At 39.0% G+C, this 18,871-nt stretch overlaps 1 protein-coding gene, 1 non-coding gene and 2 pseudogenes across 2 annotated transcripts; 3 read left to right on the plus strand and 1 right to left on the minus strand.

The window, feature by feature from the left end:
- Positions 1-7,896: 7,896 nt before the first annotated feature.
- On the plus strand, positions 7,897-8,110 carry LOC131324957 (U2 spliceosomal RNA; annotated as a pseudogene).
- Positions 8,111-9,232: 1,122 nt separating this feature from the next.
- On the plus strand, positions 9,233-9,368 carry LOC131324993 (U2 spliceosomal RNA; annotated as a pseudogene).
- Positions 9,369-10,798: 1,430 nt separating this feature from the next.
- Positions 10,799-10,987, plus strand: LOC131324991 (U2 spliceosomal RNA). The gene has a single exon (XR_009199565.1). It is a non-coding gene; the product is annotated as a U2 spliceosomal RNA (small nuclear RNA).
- A 2,053-nt stretch (positions 10,988-13,040) lies between these two features.
- LOC131322041 (L-type lectin-domain containing receptor kinase IV.1-like) lies at positions 13,041-15,505 on the minus strand. The gene has a single exon (XM_058353141.1). The coding sequence runs from the start codon at positions 15,384-15,386 to the stop codon at positions 13,374-13,376; it is 2,013 nt and encodes a 670-aa protein (XP_058209124.1). The 5' UTR covers positions 15,387-15,505; the 3' UTR covers positions 13,041-13,373.
- Positions 15,506-18,871: the final 3,366 nt, after the last annotated feature.

The following is an 18,871-nucleotide window of genomic DNA, read 5'->3' on the forward strand; positions in this document are numbered from 1 at the left end:
TTAGTTGTTACAGTAGTAGTTATAACAGGAGTCAAGAAACTCCTCCATGATGAGGACTTGGTTTTATACAGTTCATCTCTTTGTAAAACTCAAATATTAAACTCAGGACCTCTCCCTTAAGGGAGAGAGTAAGGAACTAACCACACTGAGTGGTGTTTCTAAGTAAGACTTATGAAACGGGTCCTAATTGTAAGGGTGATACGATACGAATTATCCTCGGTTAGTTGCTAGACTATAAAACTGTTGTAGATGAGATACGTGGTCATTCTTTTTATGTCCCACTTATTTATCTTGTAAATCCAGTTTTTTTACTTGGCAAAAGTCCGTATTATTAGTTGTAGTTAATAATAGGGGAGTGATTTTGCCACTCTCTTTTGTACATGTCACTTCCCTTTTTTATTAGATGATTTGTTTTGTGAGATAAGGGGAGTGACATTAACAAAAAGAGGAGTGACAAAATCAATTTCCCAATAATATTTGAATTTCAGGAAAATGTATGAGAGTAAACAGTGACTACCACTCAACTTTTTTTTTTTTTTTTGCTCGGCAAACGAAACTTTTTATAGAAACTCGAAAGGGTACATCGAGGGTAAAACAAGACAAACGAAAACAGTGACTAGCCCATCCAGCCCATCCAACAAAAAGTTAGACAGCCACTACACCTCAACAAAAACTACAATTTGAGCTTACGAATACCAGTCTAACAAGATATTTTCTTTTTGTTAAATCGGTAAAGGAAATAATATCTCATCAATCATAAAACCATGGGGAGTGATTTTGCGACCCCCTTTTTTGTTAATGTCATTCCTCTTTTTGTTAATATCACTCCCTTTTGTGTTTTTCTTTATTAGATGAATTATTTTGTGAGAGAAGGGGAGTGACATTAACAAAAAGGGAAGTGGCAAAATTAATTTCCAAAATCATATAAGGAGAGATCTGAAGTAATAATAACGAAAAAAAAACCCGCCCAAGCCACATAAACCATAGCTGGCTAGGTAAGGAAACTACCAAAACCATAAAAGTTTCCCCAATTATCTATTTACACTAATCTACGACTAGACACCAAAAACAAAAAAAGGTTTTCTCTGCGAATACTCCCACTCATTTTTATATACAAAAGCTCTTATTTTCCTATAACGTCAGGCTGTTGGCGAAAAATTGCTATTTGTGAGTAGCTCGAGCCTCGCTTCGTTTGGTAAACAAGTCAAGTTCAAACAAAATGTTGGTTAGTTTAATTAATGAGCCAAGCTCGCTTCGTTTGGTAAACAAGTCAAATTCAAACAAAATGTTGGTTAGTTTAATTAACGAGCCAAGCTCACGTACGTTCTTATCTCGTGAAAATTAGCTTGACTAGTTTGTTAGGACTTAGCTTAGCTCGTGGCCACCGAATATTTACTCTGGGTAGGTGAAGCAAAGAAGAGTGATCGTGATGGTGGGTTAATAAGGAGAGAGAGAGAGAGAGAGAGAGAGAGAGAGAGAGAGAGAGAGAGAGAGAGAGAGAGAGAGAGAGAGAGAGAGAGAGAGAGAGAGAGAGAGAGAGAGAGAGAGAGAGAGATTATGGTAGTTGAAGATAAGAGAGGGAGTGGGGGTAGAAGGTGTGCGTGATATGAGAAATGTGGACACGTTCCACATGAATTGGGGTAAATGCTGTAATTGATACTACTACTATTACAATTTTTGCCCCCTTCGTCTTTTTTCGTTTTAATGGTTAGAAGTGTCCGAGTCATTTTACGACTGTCTTATTCTTTGGTTCATATGGATCCATTTTCAAACCAAATATACTGAGTTCGAAATTTGACAGACTCATAAGTTTAGGCCGTAAGAGAAAAATCTCTTATGAATTTTCTTGTCACAACGTGAATGATTTGCCTTTAATAAAACATATGAGAGGAATTGTAAAAATGCACACTCAGACATTTCTAACTGTTAGAATAAAAAGAAAAAGGAGGCAAAAATAGTACAGTAATAGTAGTAGTATCAATTACAGCATTTACCCCAATTCATGTGGAACGTGTCCACATTTCTCATATCACGTACACCTTCAACCCCCACTCTCTCTCTTATCTTCAACTACCCATAATCTATTTACCTCTCTCTCTCTCTAACCCATCACCACGATCACTCTTCTTTGCTCCACCTACCCAGAGTAAATATTCGATGCAGAGTTAGAATTGAGATTTCTAATTCCTATAACTTCCCGAGATTGTTTAATTAGGATGTATTATGGGATAGGTTGGAGCTCTCACGTTAAATATTGGATCTTAGGCTTCGTTTATTTGGACGTAAAATATTTTCTTAAAAAATATTTTACTTATTTTTTGGTATTTGATTGTGTGAAAGACAGAAAAATATTTTACTAGGTAAAACATTTTACTTCATATGGTTGAAGATATTTTCTGCTTAAAAAGGCCATAAGTCATTTTTCAGAAAACTTCTTGTGTGGAACAACTATGAACGAAACACTGGAAAATAAAAACAAAACTTTTGTTTTTTGCAAAATCATTTTACATGAAAAATATTTTACTTCGAAACAAACGGATTACTGTCGGAATCACAATTTCTCATTTGTTTCCCCACAGCAATGAACAGAATTATAGTAACATATGACCAGGAGTACAAACAAGCCGAACCGGGGTTGAATTCTATTTCTAGGCGCCGGCCCTGGGCATAAGCCTACTGGGCGGCCGCCTAGGGCCTTTCGTTTTTGGCCCAATAATAGGGCCCCAAAATAAAGTACATATGTTAAGTATTATGTATGTCAATTATTTTTCAAAAGGGCTAATAGAGTCTGGTGGTAAGAACTCTGTCATAGAATTGAAAGGTTATGGGTTTGATTCTTGCATCTCTCAATTTTAAAGTGAAATAGTTATTGAATTTGTGTGAAAAAATGTACTCCAGCAAACTGGAACTCACGACCATGGTGTCGAGAAGTACTTGGTTCAAGCGCGTGCTTCCAAACCACACACTAATATTAGTTGTTATATCAAATAACTAATTTATTTAGACAAAAATGAGAGGCCCCATTTTGAATCTAGCCTAGGGCCTCAAAAAAACTCAGGGCCGGACCTGTCCAATTCTAACAAAAACAAAAAACCACTACCTCCCCCCTTCTCTCTCTCTCTCTGAGTATATATATATACACCTCGTTCTTTGCCTTCTTTGTAGAGTCACAAGTACCAATATCAGAACCCGCGTACAGTCCAAACTAGGCCGAGTTCTATGCCTTATCACATTTCTCTTGTACCTGCGGGCCCGTATCCCTCTATGTATTATCGCACAATCATAACCCTACAAACCTTTTGGAATTTTACTGTTACATTGGAATTTACTATATATCATGAAATACTGCAATATGCACATGCATGCATCCATGCATATGTACATCTTTTTGTTTTGTTTTTGGTAGTTTGGAATATTATAAATAGTCAACTAAAGAGTTTGCAGCATAAGTGCATACATGGTTCAAATATTACAATTCACAAAATAAAAGACCAAGAATCCTAATTGAGAATCTGCCTTAAGTTAAGGCGATCGCGAATCTAAAACTCTTTGAGCGAGGGTGGTTGAGCCAAAGAAACCACCAAGGCTTCATCTTGTTCCGCTCCAATTCTAGCAAGATGATCCGCAAATTGATTTGCCTCTCGATATACATGGATGAGCGTTGATCCCGTCCTAGCGAGGATGGCGTGGACATCATTGATTAGATTCCTTTGAGGATGATTAGTAGCATTGCCTTAGTTATACTTTTCAATCAAGATTTTATTTTATTTTTGTTTAACTTGTAAATATGTAACATTTTATTAGGGATAAGGAAAGGAATTTCAAACAAAAATTGAAAGCAAATCCAAAATCTAGCCTAGAACAGTAAAATCGCCGCCGCGCGCCCACCGCGATACATCCACCCCCGCCAGAAACCACACCCCGACAACCAAGAGGTTACTGAAGCAAACATATATTATATGGTTAGCTAGCCTTCTCTGTGATGAGCTGGTTAATTTGGCTCACCGATTTCAGAGGGCCGCCATAATGTTAATGGTTGCTTCTACAACTACTGAGGAAGATTGCTCTCAGAGAAGCTTTTGAAATTGGGCCTGCAAAAGGAGTACTTGACTTTACATACGCCTAACGGTTGCTCGATCATCCATGCACATTACTACCAATTTCTTTTTTGTTTTTGAACTGCAGTAACCAATTGCGTGATCACACGGCACGAGGATGGTCCTTTTATTTAATGCATCTTTCTTATCCTAGGGTACGACGAGCAAATGTTTGTTCGATCGATTGCCAGGCTAGCTTGGTCCCACACAGGAAGTATATATGTAGACCACAATTTCACGTCAACCCCATGCATGCACTTTCTCTGACTTAATTGCACTTTCTCTGACTTGATTGCAATTTCTCTGACCACAATTACACGTCAACCCCATTCACCATGGCATGTAATCAACTACTAGAGGCTGGGCACACGTTGTGTGTGCAAGACAAATCTATTCTAATCTATAAATGATGAATACCTTTTGATGTGGACACTTATTTGAGGCTGGCTCATAATTTATACTTTCCAAATTGTCCTCCCAACAAAAAAACCCCGCACAAATCAAATAATCTCTGCACAAACAACCGTAAGGACCAAAAGGTAAAAGCACACCCATACAACCCCACGTAAAAGCAGTAGCAGTTACACAACTTTGCAAACTGTGCACTTCGCACAGAACTGTTTTCTTCCTCAGGGGAACTGTCATGGATGCCAAAAGCTGACGATTCAAGCAAGAAGAATCACATCAATTACTTTTGACAGTTTGTTGTGCATATTTTATCGGAATTAGACGTGCACACGCTTTGCACGTGCCCCAGCCTCTATTAATCTATGCAGACACAATGATGTATGATATTAATAATTGACGATAATTTTTTATACTTCAAATTTTTGTCAAAATGTTTAAAAACTGACATAAATACAGGAAATTTTTTTTTTATCACAGTCTCAGATTTTTTATCAAACCCAAAAATTTAAAGGTCAATCTGGGGCTGTTGGGGCATTGGGAAGATTTTAACCATGTGGAACCCTTGGATTTTTAAACTATCATCAATAACATGATGATGTATACCGGTGTTGGTATGATGCAAAAGATTACCCAGTGGAAGATTTCAAAAGTAATGTAGATGGTATCAGAATAGTCAAGTTTTAAGGTGTTGGCTCTGTGGGGTTGGGGTCGGTGTTAGGTCTAGATTGTTCTTTTTGTGGTTTGGGGTGGCTTTGTTGGTTGGTTGATCTGGTCTTTCTCTCTGGGTGGGCTTCTCTATGGGAGTTTGTCTTTTTTGTTGTTCTTGTCAGGTCTAGGGTTTTTGCTTTGGTGGGCTGTTTTTTTGTGGGGTTTTTGTTCTTTGTCTTATTGCTTGGGAGTTTTGTCTTCTGTCTGTATTCAGGTCTGGTCTGTGTCTTAGTTCTTCTGGTCTTTGTTTTGAGTATTTTGTTTTTGTCAATCAGTTGTTGGTTGAGGTGTCTTCTTGGGAGTTTGCTCTTGCTGGTGCTACTTGTGATTATTTCTGAAAGTTATCATTGCTTTATCCTTTTTCAACTCCAAAGTTTTTGGAGGGCTAAGAGGCTCAACTGTTTTGTTTCTCTCCTTTCCAACTCCTATTCTTTTGGGAGGGCTATGAGAGACTAATACGGCTTCTGGCTGTTTATCTGTTGAAGCTATGGTAATTCCTCTGACTTGCTGAGATTTCCCAAGGAAATTGATAAGGTGATATCCTCTTTCAACTCCAAAGTTTTTTGGAAGGCTAAGAGCTATGGAGGGCTAAGAGAATAATCAGATGTTAGCATTCTTTTTGGCTCTTTCAACTCCTACATGTAGGAGGGACAAGAGATTATGATGCTACTTTATACATCTGTGGATATGGTGACTGGATGCTGCTTTGCTTAACTCTGGAATTGTGGTTGCTGATCTATTTCCTCTTTTCAACTCCAATCATTGTAGAAGGGCTAAGGGGATCATCTGATTCTATTTGCTGGTTCTGAAGATGTTCTTGTTTGGAAAACTATTCTTTCCATGTCATTCTTGCTACTACTGAATGCTGTGATTACTACTACCGGTATTCGGATGGTTTTACCACTTCCCTATTGCTATCTTGGTGGATCTTGTTTGGTTTTGGTGCTGTTATCTGAAGGGGATGATTATACCTGCTACTATTCTTAGTGCTGTGATGCTGATGTATCAGGGCTGCTTTAGGTGGCTAATGAAACTTGTTGAAGAATTTTCTGGCCTTCTTTGATGGCTGGCTTGTGGATGCTATGGAGTTAATACTTTTCGTAAGAGTTATGAAGTTGGTATGGCTGGTAGTGCAAGATGTCATGGAATGACTTTTGTAGTCTTTTGGAGCAGTGGAAGTTTATGTTTTGGTTCTCGATGGATCCATTTCCTATATGGTTCCTTTCAATTCTGTTGAATGTAATTTTCTTTTTCTTGGTCTGCCCTATGATCCAAGTTTTTTTTGCATCTAGAGCTTGGCCTCCTCGATGTACCCTTTGTTGAGTTCAATAAAATCTTGTTGTCGATAAAAAAAAAATCAAAATGTTTTAAAAGTTTAGTAAACGATGGTTTTTTTTTTAATCATCACAGCTTCAGTTTTTACCAAAGCTACACAACCTCAGATTTCACATACGACCCAAAACAGGAGAGAGAGAGAGAGAGAGAGAGAGAGAGAGAGAGAGAAGTATTGAACCAGAAAAGTATTGAAGTACAATTAAAACCTATACCAAAAGGGAATTGCAAAAGTATTCGCAGTACCTATTTAGTTAGATTTTGTGTGAAGCGTTGATTATCGATCTCTTGGACTTCACTGGATGGACAGATGTTTGAAGCTTTTAATTGGCAACCATGGATTTTTGAAATTTGCTATGCAGAAAGGAGAGGAAATACTAACTGATTAGGAATCAGGATCATGGGTGTAGAAGTTGTAACTGCACGTTGTTTATAAACGTGGGGTACTGTGTTTGGTTATTTTACTTTTTGGACCTTACAGTTAATAGGTGCATAGGTTACTTGTAAAGTAATTTTTTTATTTTGTTTGTGACAATTTGGGGAGAGAAAATGTGAGCTAGCCTCATTTTGGAGTCCTCACCAAAGTGTATTTTCCCATTATATATTAGAATAGATGCTACTACCACACGTATAATCACAAAAACTCTCTAATATTAAATATGAGACTTATGCACACTGCACACACACACATTGGGTGTGTGAGCCTAATGCTTGATGTGAGAGAATTTGTAATTGTGTGTAGTTAGAGAATTATTGGAGATGTAATATCGCAACACCTTCTATGATCACATACCAAATTCGGTTTTTGGCAACGATTAGTCATCCAAATTTGTTGTCGTTACGTCAAAGAAGTCACCGCTTATGGCGACGATTTCCTCACCACATGTAAATTTTGGCGACACAATTTTTTTCATTGCAGAATGAAAGATTTTGGTGATCAATTTTTTTTCCGTCTCCAGAAACGACCAAACAAGAAAAATTATTCACTTTTTTGTTGCTCGAACTTGAGGAACCCGGTTTCTAAACTACCACTCTCACCACTGCGCCACTTATCATTTCGTCGATAATATTGCCAAATTTAATATATATTAGTATTATTATTTTATCACTAATTTTGTAAAATCCTGACATTTAAAATCCTAGTCGCATGGTTTGAATAGGAACTCGTCAGGCTATGCGAAGTGAATCTCGTCTGAATAAATGTGTGAAGTAAGTTAGGCAATGCGAAGTGAATTTCGTCTGAATAAATGTGTGAATCCTGATTTAATTTTGTAAATACGATGAGATATTTGAGTTAGATCTGACATACGGTACCAATTACGAGATGTTGGGATTTTCGCTTAAAAATCGGATATATATCGCTGCGATGACCGTTGTATTTTATTGGCTAAGATCAAGTGTAGTATCTGCTCTTATCAGTTTAATATCTGATACGTGAGTTATCGATTCACATGATATTAAATTAATTTTTTTAGGGGAGAGTACTCCATCACAATAATTTGCTGCTCGGGCTCTCTGAGTGTCGCCTTGGCTTTGCACTATAGCCTAGGCCTGGCGCTCTTCACCAATTCTAGTTCTAACTTTTGTGTTCGTAGGTCCAATGCTATGTTAGCCGTTGGTCTAAGCTTGAAAATTTTTTCAGGAGTAGAAATCTAAAAGCAGAGCAACCGTGCTCTAAAACAGTGTAAATTCTGCCTGCTTCATCAGGCAGTGCTTGATGGCTGGTGGGCAAATGAGAACGTGCGATCCTGGGCGAAAAACATTTTTATTGCAATAGTCCTGGACGAAAATTGGGTGATGTTGAAAAGCTGAATAATAAAATTTGGCTTCAGCCATGGAGAATTTGTTTCAATTGTGCATTGTCATCTTTAATAATTTGAAAAAAAAATGAAGCACGGGTGCGGGATATGCAAGTATCAAAGTAAAATGTTACGCGTACGACTGAGTACATCTTTAACCTATGCATTGCCGTAATGGACACATACCCGCGGTGTTCCAGTATGAGTACCAGTTACTTGTAGGGTAACCGATCCGTGCTTCATTGTCCGTACAGATCAGCATTTTTTTCTGGATTTTCAAGAACCAATTGTCTTGCACAGAAGAAGAATTTCTGACGTTAACATCTAGTCCATGAGTACACAAAATTAGCAAAGAATTTTTTACTTCGGGCAGTAGACAGATGTGGATGGCGCCTTGCGGTTTGGTCCTCTCATCTCAAACACCCCTGTTTTGTGAAAAATCCAAAATTACCATCTCTCTCTTTGAGGTGTGATACCACAGCAAAGGGTTAAATAGCTCAAAATTGCATATAATAAAGTAGCAGAACCGAATTAGTTTACTGTTAATTCTTTTGCTACATGTACTAGTTCGGTAATTTCTAACGAAGTTACATGTGTAGTGTAAGAAAGCCAAGGGGTGTTTCCTTAGTGATCTCTCTCTCTCTCTCTCTCTCTCTCTCTCTCTCTCTCTCGTTTTCATGCAAAAGGTTATTTGGTAACAGAGTTCCAAGAAAATCGGTAATGAGTCCATTTGGGTCGGGCTCCATAATAGAGTTCCAACTCCTCTTTTTTTTTTTTTGGTGACAGAGTTCCAACTCTTCTCTTTAGAGCGAGATTGTCAGGTGAGGTTCAAGTGAAGAAAGCTTAATATTTTGCAAAGTGGGTAGGCAGCCAATTTCATTGCAAATCATACCTTTCTCGGCCTTTTGGCTAATATCAAGTGCAATATCTGTTCTTATTAGTTTAATACTTTCTCTGTTCCATAATATTTGTCCGGTCCGTAAAACGGAGACGTAAAAATAATACTATTTTTGTAAGAAAAGTTGAAAAAAAATTCAACAATTTACTAGATCTGAACGAGTTCTTTTAACTTATGAAAAAAATTTAAATTTTTTCTCGAAAGAAATACATTATTTTGTAGTCCTTATTTCGCGGACCAGACAAATATTATGGGATGGAAGGAATATCTGATACGTGGGCCATCGGCTCATGTAATATTAAATTATAATTTTTTGAGGGGGAGAGTCCATCACAGTAGCTTGCTGGTGGAGCTCTTGAGCGTCGCCTTGGCTTTGCACTATAGCGTAGGCCTGGCGCACCCCACCAATTCTGGTTCTAACTTTTGTGCCCGTAGGACCAATGCTTGTTATGTTAGCCATTGGTCTAAGCTTTGAAAAAACCTCAGAAGTAGAAATCTAAAAGCAGAGCAACAGTGTAAGTTCTTCCTTCTTCATCAGGCAGTGCTTGGTGGCTGGTGCGCGAAAGATAACGTGCACTCTGAGATTTAAGAAATTGCTGAAGCCATATATCACCTGGGTTTAGTAGTAGTAATCTTCTGAAACGAAGTCATCTTTTGAAACGAAGATCTCCATTCTTCTTTACAAGATATGTATAGTTATGAGAAACTTGAGATGGTAAAACTTGGGCCAAATTTTTTTGATGTCGTTCTATGTTGTTATTGAAGTAGCCTCAATGGATCCAATTTCATTGTTGATAGAAATAGATCAGTATGAGCTTTTTGGGTACTTGATAACTGAATATTGAAACACATTGGTCTCAAATCGTTGAATTTCTATGCAATTGAAACACATTCTTCTACTATTGGCCCAGACATGGCTGGTTTAGTTAGGCCACTGTTTAGAGTAATGCAAGATGAACACATTGAGTAAGTTTTTCTTCACAAGATCACCGGCCTTTTACAGAGTATTGATAGAGATGGCAACAAAAACCTATGTGAAAAATTTGGCAGGAGAGCGTTAGCATATGAAAATCGATGAATCATACAAGAAGTAAATTGGTAATTCTTTTTATTTTCTTGGAGTATGAGAGGATCGAACCTTTGGAGATGATTTTTGGCTCTTTTTTAACTTCTTTTTAATTGTATGTACGCTCGAATGGAGGTTTTACAACTTCCAGTACTGTAGTTAGAAGTCAAGTGACTCAAGTCAGGTGGTGGACAATATTTGGAAGGTGTTACTAATTCTATTGGCACAAGGATCATATGCCTCTAAAAAGAAGGCTTTCACTACCGACACCAATGGTAAAATGCCTTCTGCAACAGAGTACATACAATTGGGTGCGAAATGCCTTTTCCATCGAAGACGAGGTACAACTGCCCCAAATCGTTGGGATGAGATCCGAGTGAAGAAAGCCAACGGTTGTTCTATTTGCTGCTAGTCCCACATTGAGGAAGTTACAGAAAGCGGACTGGCAAGTTGCTGTTAAAAGAGATGGCCAATTACAATATAAAAAGTCATACATTTCTCGTCCTTTTGGCTAAGATCAAGTGTAGTATCTCTTTCTTATTAATTTAATATCTGATGATACGTGGGTCATCCGTTTATATGATATTAAATTAATTAATATTTTAAGGGGGAGAGTCCATCACAGTAACTTGCTGCTAGAACTCTCGAGCGTTAGCTTGGCGCTAGTGGCGGATTCATGAATTTTCTATAGAGGGGTCACTCATTAGTTACGGCGCGTTTGAAAGTCATAAGCAAACTCACATCAATTTTGTTATTCAATTTGAAAATGAGTATATATGCATATCACATAAACAAAATAAGTATTAAAGAAAATAAACAAAATGTAAAATATTAAAAAAATAAGTATTTTTGTTTATTTTTACGTGTAGTTATCCTAATTGATTTGTGTAGCAAATGACATTATTGTTAATGGGTTTGTGGTACCAATGTGACAAAAGTTAGTTTAATTATGGGTTCGAGTCTCAACAGGCTCAAAAATTCATGAAGAGATGAGTTTTTTTTAACTAATGAACAAAACTGTTAGCACTACGATAGAACAACTTTTGTAATTTATGTGATATGCATATATGCATATATATTACTTCATGAAGAGATGAGTTTGCTTTACCACTGGAGCAATAGAACAACTTTTGTAATTTTCCGGGGTATTAGTGCATATATATTACTTCCTCAAATTCGGGGGCCCTCCTTTGGGGCCTTATTTTTAGCGGGGCCGATGCGTGACCTCTCTGTGCTTACACTTGATCTGCCCCTGCTTGGCGCACCCCACCAATTCTTGTTCTAACTTTTGCACTAATAGTAACAATGTTAGCCACAGAGTTAAGCTTGAAAAAATGTTTCAGAATCAGAAATCTATATGTACAGCAATACCTTTTCTTTTTTTTTTTTTTTGTATACTAATGGTGGGCAAATATTCTGAAGCTGTATCACTTGTGTTTTGTCTTCTGAAAAGAAAATCTACATTCATCCTGATAGTTTACACGTCGTTCTGTGGTGTTATTGAAGCACATATATGCTTTAGTGAATCCAATCCCATCTTTGATATGAATAAAGCAGTACAAGATTTCGGGCACTTGAATAAATCAGTATTGACGTACATAGTACTCAGTGTTGAAAATTTCTATGAATTTGAATGCACTCGCGATGCAAATCTAAGATTTCTTAGAATTTGAATGAATTCTTCTACCATTAGCTGAGCCATGGCTAAGTTTAGTAAGGCCAACTAATGTTAGATTAATGCAAGATGAACAACTTGAGTTTTTTGATCCTCCAGAAGATCAATGGAAAATTTGTGAGCATAGCACCATCATATGAAAATTGTTGAATGATTCAAGAAATCATATAAAAGAAGTAAATTTGTAATTTCTTTTGTGTGTTTGGAAAATTTGAAAGGGATGAACTTTTTACAGATGATTTTTTACTCTTTTTAAGCTTCTTTCAGTATCTGCACTGAAATGGAATTTCTCCAACTTTCATCTAGTCAGAAGTAATGAAGTTAGTTGTTGGACAATAGATGCATTGCGTAGCCAAGTCAATCCCATGTTTCACACGGCATTGAGCGGTTCTTCTATTACATTATGCATCGGAACTGCACTGATCAATACCTGCTTGGAATGACCAAAAGAAAATCGCGAAGCAGTATCGGCTTACAATGTGCTGTAGATATCGATATAATCATATTGGGGAAATGTTCCACTCCCAGTCCCTGCAAATCGCCCTGTTTTCCTGCGTGTCTTTCACATTCCTCCAAGAGAGCATAGCATCTCAAATGGAATTACAGATTTTAGCACTAGCAAAACCAGAGTCCATACTTCTCTGTTGGAAAATTCGAGCATTTCGTTCTCTCCATATACCATAAACTGCAGCAGATAGAGATAGCTTAAGCACACTTTTCCAGGCAATTCCCCCTAGAGTGCAGATTAAACCAAATCATCTCATCATCCCATTGCATAGGGTACCTACGCACTTGATTTTTCCTCAACATATCTGCTCAGATAGCACTAGAGTAAGGACAATAAAAAAACAGGTGGTTGTGAGACTCCACATTACCACTATTGCACGACACACATGAAGCTTCAGCAACTATACCCCAAACCAGCAATCTGTCCATACAACTCAGACGATGTTGCATAGCCAACCACAAAATAAATGCCCACCTCAGCACGTGTTTTTTGCCTCTGCTTGGTGGTAATGAGCAAGAATTTGGGCAAACAAACAAATGTAGAAGGGCCCTTAAAAAATGAGATTTTTATGATCACAAGGTATCATGCAATTTTGTAATACAGATATACCGAAAAGCTATGACACCGACCACATGGTGATCAATTCTGTACCGACAGCCACATGTCCCACTCCGGGTCCTGCACAAAATCTGAGCCGTTCAATAATTAAAAAAAAAAAAAACGAGTGGGCTTATAAAAAATTAGCTTAATTTGCCCATGTGGTCGGTGGCTGTAGAAGGGTTCAGATATACAGAGAAGACAAGCTTATGCCTAAAAACATAAAATGATACGGTTCATCAGTTACATTACTCATCCATAAAATTAGAAGCATCATATGCCTCCTCAGAGAAGGGACCCTGGGACAGAAGACGAGTGCGAGAACGCGTTCTCCATAGAAGACGACAGTGCAAAATCGTTAAACCCTTCGCGCTGAGCAAACGTTAGACCCGCGGCAGAAATACCCATCAGTTTCAACTCTGGTAGAGGAATATCTCCCTCCAAATACTCCACAACTTGCCTCATATTCGGCCTGGCGGTTGGCTCAGAGTCGGAACACATCAAACCCAGCTTCAAAACCAACTCCACTTCCTCCACTACAAACTCACTCCCCAATTTAGGATCAATGGTTCGCAAAACTTCCCCTCTCCTCCAAAAGGAAAACACCCAATCCACCAAAACTAAGTCCTCTGCTGCTGCTCGTGGCTCGATGGGCCTCCTCCCACAAACCACCTCAAGCAAAAAGGCACCGAAAGCATACACATCGGTGCTAGTTGTGGCCTTTCCAGTTCTAGTGTGCTCTGGTGCAAGATACCCAAGTGTTCCAGCCACATTAGTGGTTTGTGGATCGGTTCCATGATCAGACAATCTAGCTAGCCCAAAATCGCCCAATCTCCCATTCATTTCGCCATCCAACAACACATTACTTGCCTTGACATCTCTATGCACAACAACTTGCTCCCAGTGTTCGTGTAAATAGAAAAGGCCTGACGCCACTCCCTTGATGACTTGAAATCTTTGCCGCCAATTGAGGGTACAACTCGGCTGGTCGTAGAGCAATTTATCTAGACTTCCATTAGGCATGTAGTCATAGACCAAAAGGAGCTCCCCTTTTCGGCGACAATAACCCAAGAGTTGAACTAAATTCCGGTGGCGCAAACGTCCAATACTAACGATTTCCGCCACGAATTCCTTCATTCCTTGCACAGATTCATGTGAGAACCTCTTCACTGCAACCTCAATTTTTGAAGTAGGTAGTACTCCTCTATAAACCCGACCAAATCCCCCACTACCCAAGAGCCCCTTTTCCTTAAACCCTTTGGTGGCAATATATAAGTCCTTGTACTTGAACCTATGAGGCCCATAGTCAAGTTCCCAATCTTCAAGCACTTCAGCAAACTTCCTCTTCCTTCTAACGTAATAAACTATCCCCGAAAGCACTCCAAACACCAAAACTAAACTTAAAGGCAACCCAATTGTCAGAAGCCTAGAAACTTTCTTGGGTCCGATGCGAGGAAGTTTAGGGAGGTGAGAGAAATCAAACCCATCAGCCAATCCATTAATCTTAAAGCTCCAAGCCAAGATATAATGGGAAGTTGGGACTGATCCAGTTGAGGAAGAGAACCCAACATACATAGTTTGGTTCAAGATCGGGGAAAGATCCTTAGAAAGAGTCAATAGAGGCGTGCTTGGCTTGGGCAAATGAACCGGAGCCAGAGTAACATTCATTTCCTTCTTCCCCCCATCGTATTCAACCCAAACTTGCATCGCCTTACCGCTGATCAGATTCAAATTCTGAAACCTCCCATTTGAATAGTACCCAGCTGCCTTAAATGCAACAGAGTCCAGCCCATTAATGTCAATGCCAACATGGTTATCATGTATATCTTGAAACTCGCTACTGTATATAGCATCAAGCTCTACCGCAACCACGTGGTTGGTTGATTTCCTGTTATTGGTTTCATTGAAGAGGCCCAACCAATGGCTGGAGAGGGCACCGGGGAGGCCCGGGGCGGGGGCCACTACGAAAACGATGCCGTGACCGGAGAGGGTGGGGTAATCGGCGATTATGGAGAAGATGAAGGAGGTGGAGAAGGAGGAAATGGAGGCGTTCGGTGAGGGTTTGAAGGGGAATGGCGTGGGGAAAAAGGCATGGCCGTTTTCTTGGCGGGTGCCGTTGGTGAGGGCTAGGAGACCTGAGGGTGTGAACTCGGCTATGCCGTCGAGGGTGAGGTTTCGTGAGGCGGCTTTGAAATTGTTGAAGGTGAAGCTGAGGTGGTCTTTGGCGGGTGTGGACGGGAGGAGAGCGAGGAGGAGGAGGAGGAGAGGAGAGAGAGAAAAAAGAGGAGTGAGAAACATGGCTGTGAAATGATGGGTGTGAGAGTTGAGACCAATGATTTGACGAAATGTGATCTCCTTTTGTTTTTTGTCCGATGTAAATCTCCATTGGTCTCCACGGGTATGCCAATTGCATACATACGTAAGGTATCTTGGCTATTGCGTACGTGTTGTTTTTGGTTGTATAGAGCCAAGTGTTAGGAGTTCGGGGAGGATCTTACATCTCATATTGTAATATCTATTTTTCATATAGTGGAAGATCTTTCTCTTCCGTGGACGTACCCGATTTTAAAAAATAACATATTTTTGGTTATGTGTTCTCTCGTGTGTGTTTTGTTTTTGTTGTTTGTGCTTCCATTGCGTATTGGTATCAGAGTATGAGAGTGGTATCGGAGTGGAGCGAGGGAATATTTTTCCCAACAGTTTTGTCAATTCAACCTTTTTTTTGGAAAAGCAATCAGTTCAAATTGACATTAGCGTGGACTTCATTGTCAAATATGTAGCTCCTACGCCGATGTGTGGGAAGAAAGCCCCCGAGGCACAGTAATTAATCATTTTCCAGTGTGATGTGTTTGTTATTCTCCCAGGACCAACACCACCACCCCCCCCCCCAATCCAAATAAACGGATGTCCGGGATGTTTGCACGTACATCGACGAGCTCCGGAGCACCTAAAGTTCACGATCGAGCAAACCCTTCAATGACCCCAAATAGAATGTTTGGCTAGAAGTTGATGGCTGTTTGGAGAAAGTTCTCCCGGATAATAATTTTCCAGTTTTGTGAGAACAGAAGCCTTGATTTTTAGAAGGAACAAATTGATTTTCCATTTTTTGACTTTTCAAATGAGGACTTTAATGGAGTAATGTATATGCATAGCGTTGAAGAAAAAGGCAGGCTACTCTAAAAAATCTAGTAAGCCTCGGGCAAAACTTTTTTCTGATATCTTGAACCTGTGCGTGAGACTGTGAGAGTATGATCTAATTATTTTTCAGGGGCATTTTAGGATGGTTTTTTAAATTTCTCTCTCTTGATTTTCACAAGATCTTGGTCAAATTCTTCCACTACATTTTTTTTCCTCGACGAGAGGAATGAAAAAAATATAAATATATAGATTAAAGTTAAAAAAAGCTCATAAACGTTGAAAAAGACCAAAACAAATTGGAAATTTTGAATTTTTGCAATAAAGTTTGACCTTTTCTTTACCAATAAGACCAAAAGATTTTATTAACAAAAAAAGTTTGATTTGTTAATTAATGTTAATTTTGAAATTTTATTAAAAATAAAAGTTTGATTGCAGGATAAAGTTTCAAGGTTTTAATTTGTCTTTCAAGTGGAAAAACGTAGGGTAAGGAGAGGAATGTATAGTTGTTTGATGTGGATTTCTTGAGTTTGAGAGAAACACTCACTCTCTCTACTTCAGATAAATCCCCCCTATTTCAGCGAGCTCTGACGTCAACGGAGCTGATTGTTGCCAGAGCAGTTTGCCTGTGTGCTTATTTGTCCGATCTTCCTCTCTGTTGCTCTTCTTTCCGATCGTCCTGCAGTTCCATCGACGATATCAGGTCGGCCCCGTTCTCGTCATTTTGGGCGTCGCATAAGTTCGCGCCCTAACGAGGGCGTAGTTTCTTGGGACGGATGTAGCAGTTGGTGTTCTGTACGGTGGGGTGTGGCTGTTGTGGTGATCAAGGTTCCGTTTTGTTGTCTTTGTTGTGTCTCGGCCACCATTGTGGCAGCGGTGGTGGCGGTAGTGAGGGTCTTGATCGGTGTTTCTGGGGCGGCTGGACTTAGGGTTGTGGATCTGTTGTTTACTCGTAGGTTTTGCTTTAGGTTTGTTTGCTTTTTTTTGTTTTTTTTTGTTTTTGTTTTCTTCCCTTGCGTGGGACTTTCTCCGTAGGTCAAAAATACTACTTTTATGGTCCTTTTTTTTGGGTAAAAACTTTTATGGTCCTTGTTGTTGATTTCTCAATCTTATTAGCACCTCATATATATTCAGGACTTGAGATTAATATCCCCATTCACTGCATGCAACATGTGCTGTGTTTGTTATTCTGCCACTTACCCCACCACCAATCCAACCAATTTTGAATATCTTGGAATTAGGCAGTACCCACGACTTTTTTTTTTGTTTTTTTATTTTTTCCTTTCTGTTAAACGGATGTCCAAATGGGCCCCACTTCAATTTATCTAGTTAGAAGTGAAGTCATGCATTGGCCAATAGATGCATTGTGGAGCCAAATCAATCCCATGTTTCACAAGGCATTGAGCGGCTCTTCTATTACATTATGCAACAAAACTGCACTCAATACCTGTTTGGAATGGCTAAAGAAAATCGCGAAGCAGCAGCGGCTTACAATGCGCTAAAGATATGTATACAATACAAAAGCTTATTATAATGTGCTTTAGTCATCGTTAATATTGTGGAATGTGGAATGGAGAACCGAAAACAATCATATTTTTGCCTTTGCTCGGTGAGAAACATGGTTGTGGAATGATGGGTGTGAGAATTGAGACCAATGGTTTGAGGAAATGTGATCTCCTTTTATTTGTTCCGATGTAAATCTTGGTTTGGGTCTCCATGGGTATGCCAATTGTATACTCCATATATACTAAAGGAATCTTGGCCATTCCGTACTACTTGTTTTGATCAGTTCAACCTTTTGTTTTGAAAAGCTTTGATCAGTTCAACCGAACATGTAGCTTGAAGTCAACTATTTTAGTCCAATAATTCTTCATTGGGATGTTTCGTTTCAGCTCCAGATCCTCTTTTCACGCTACTACTTTCAATCATTACCGTCGTGAATTTTAGTTGTTTTAAATATTTTTGAAAGACTCTTCATGCTCGCACTTGTATTCTCACATTATGTGATTAAGTTTGTGATAATCTGGCCTCCAAGATTGAAAATTAACCAATTTTTGTCCACCAATCTTTGCGGAGTGATTATCCAGTGTTTTTGGAGAATCACCACGTGGTGCTTTAAGGACATTTTCTACCCGACATTAGTGTGGACTTCACTGTCAAGTATGTGGCTCCTACCCGATACTTCAACAAATTGTGTCCTTTGCGACCAACTTTTGCGACTAACAAAATTTGGGTCTCTTTTGCTATGGTTATTGTGACTAAGAGCTTTCTTGGTTGCGAAAAGAAGAAAGGTGTTCCCAGGACTTCACTGTCAAGGCAGGAGCTTTCTTGGTCTCTTTTACGAGTCACCTATTCTTTGGTGCCAAGCTTTACCGCTGGCGGGAAAATCTTTAGCGACCAAACTATGATTCATTTAATGACCAAAGAATTTGAAATGAAAGATCTTGGTTCATTGAAATATTTTCTCGGGATAGAAGTTTCTCGATCTGGCCGAGGAATTTTTCTGTCTCAGAGAAAATATGTCTTAGATTTGTTGAAGGAAACCGGAATGTCAGCATGTGAACCCGTAGATACTCCGGTGGAGGAAGGGTTGAAGTTATGTATTGCTTCTAATCAAGTTCCAACTGATATAAGTAGATATCAGAGAA

Source organism: Rhododendron vialii, chromosome 4a (assembly GCF_030253575.1).
Source record: "Rhododendron vialii isolate Sample 1 chromosome 4a, ASM3025357v1".
Classification (NCBI taxonomy): domain Eukaryota; kingdom Viridiplantae; phylum Streptophyta; class Magnoliopsida; order Ericales; family Ericaceae; genus Rhododendron; species Rhododendron vialii.

Excerpts from the sequence above, each read along its gene's own strand:
- LOC131322041 (XM_058353141.1), bottom strand. The coding sequence starts at position 15,386 with ATGTTTCTCACTCCTCTTTTTTCTCTCTCTCCTCTCCTCCTCCTCCTC.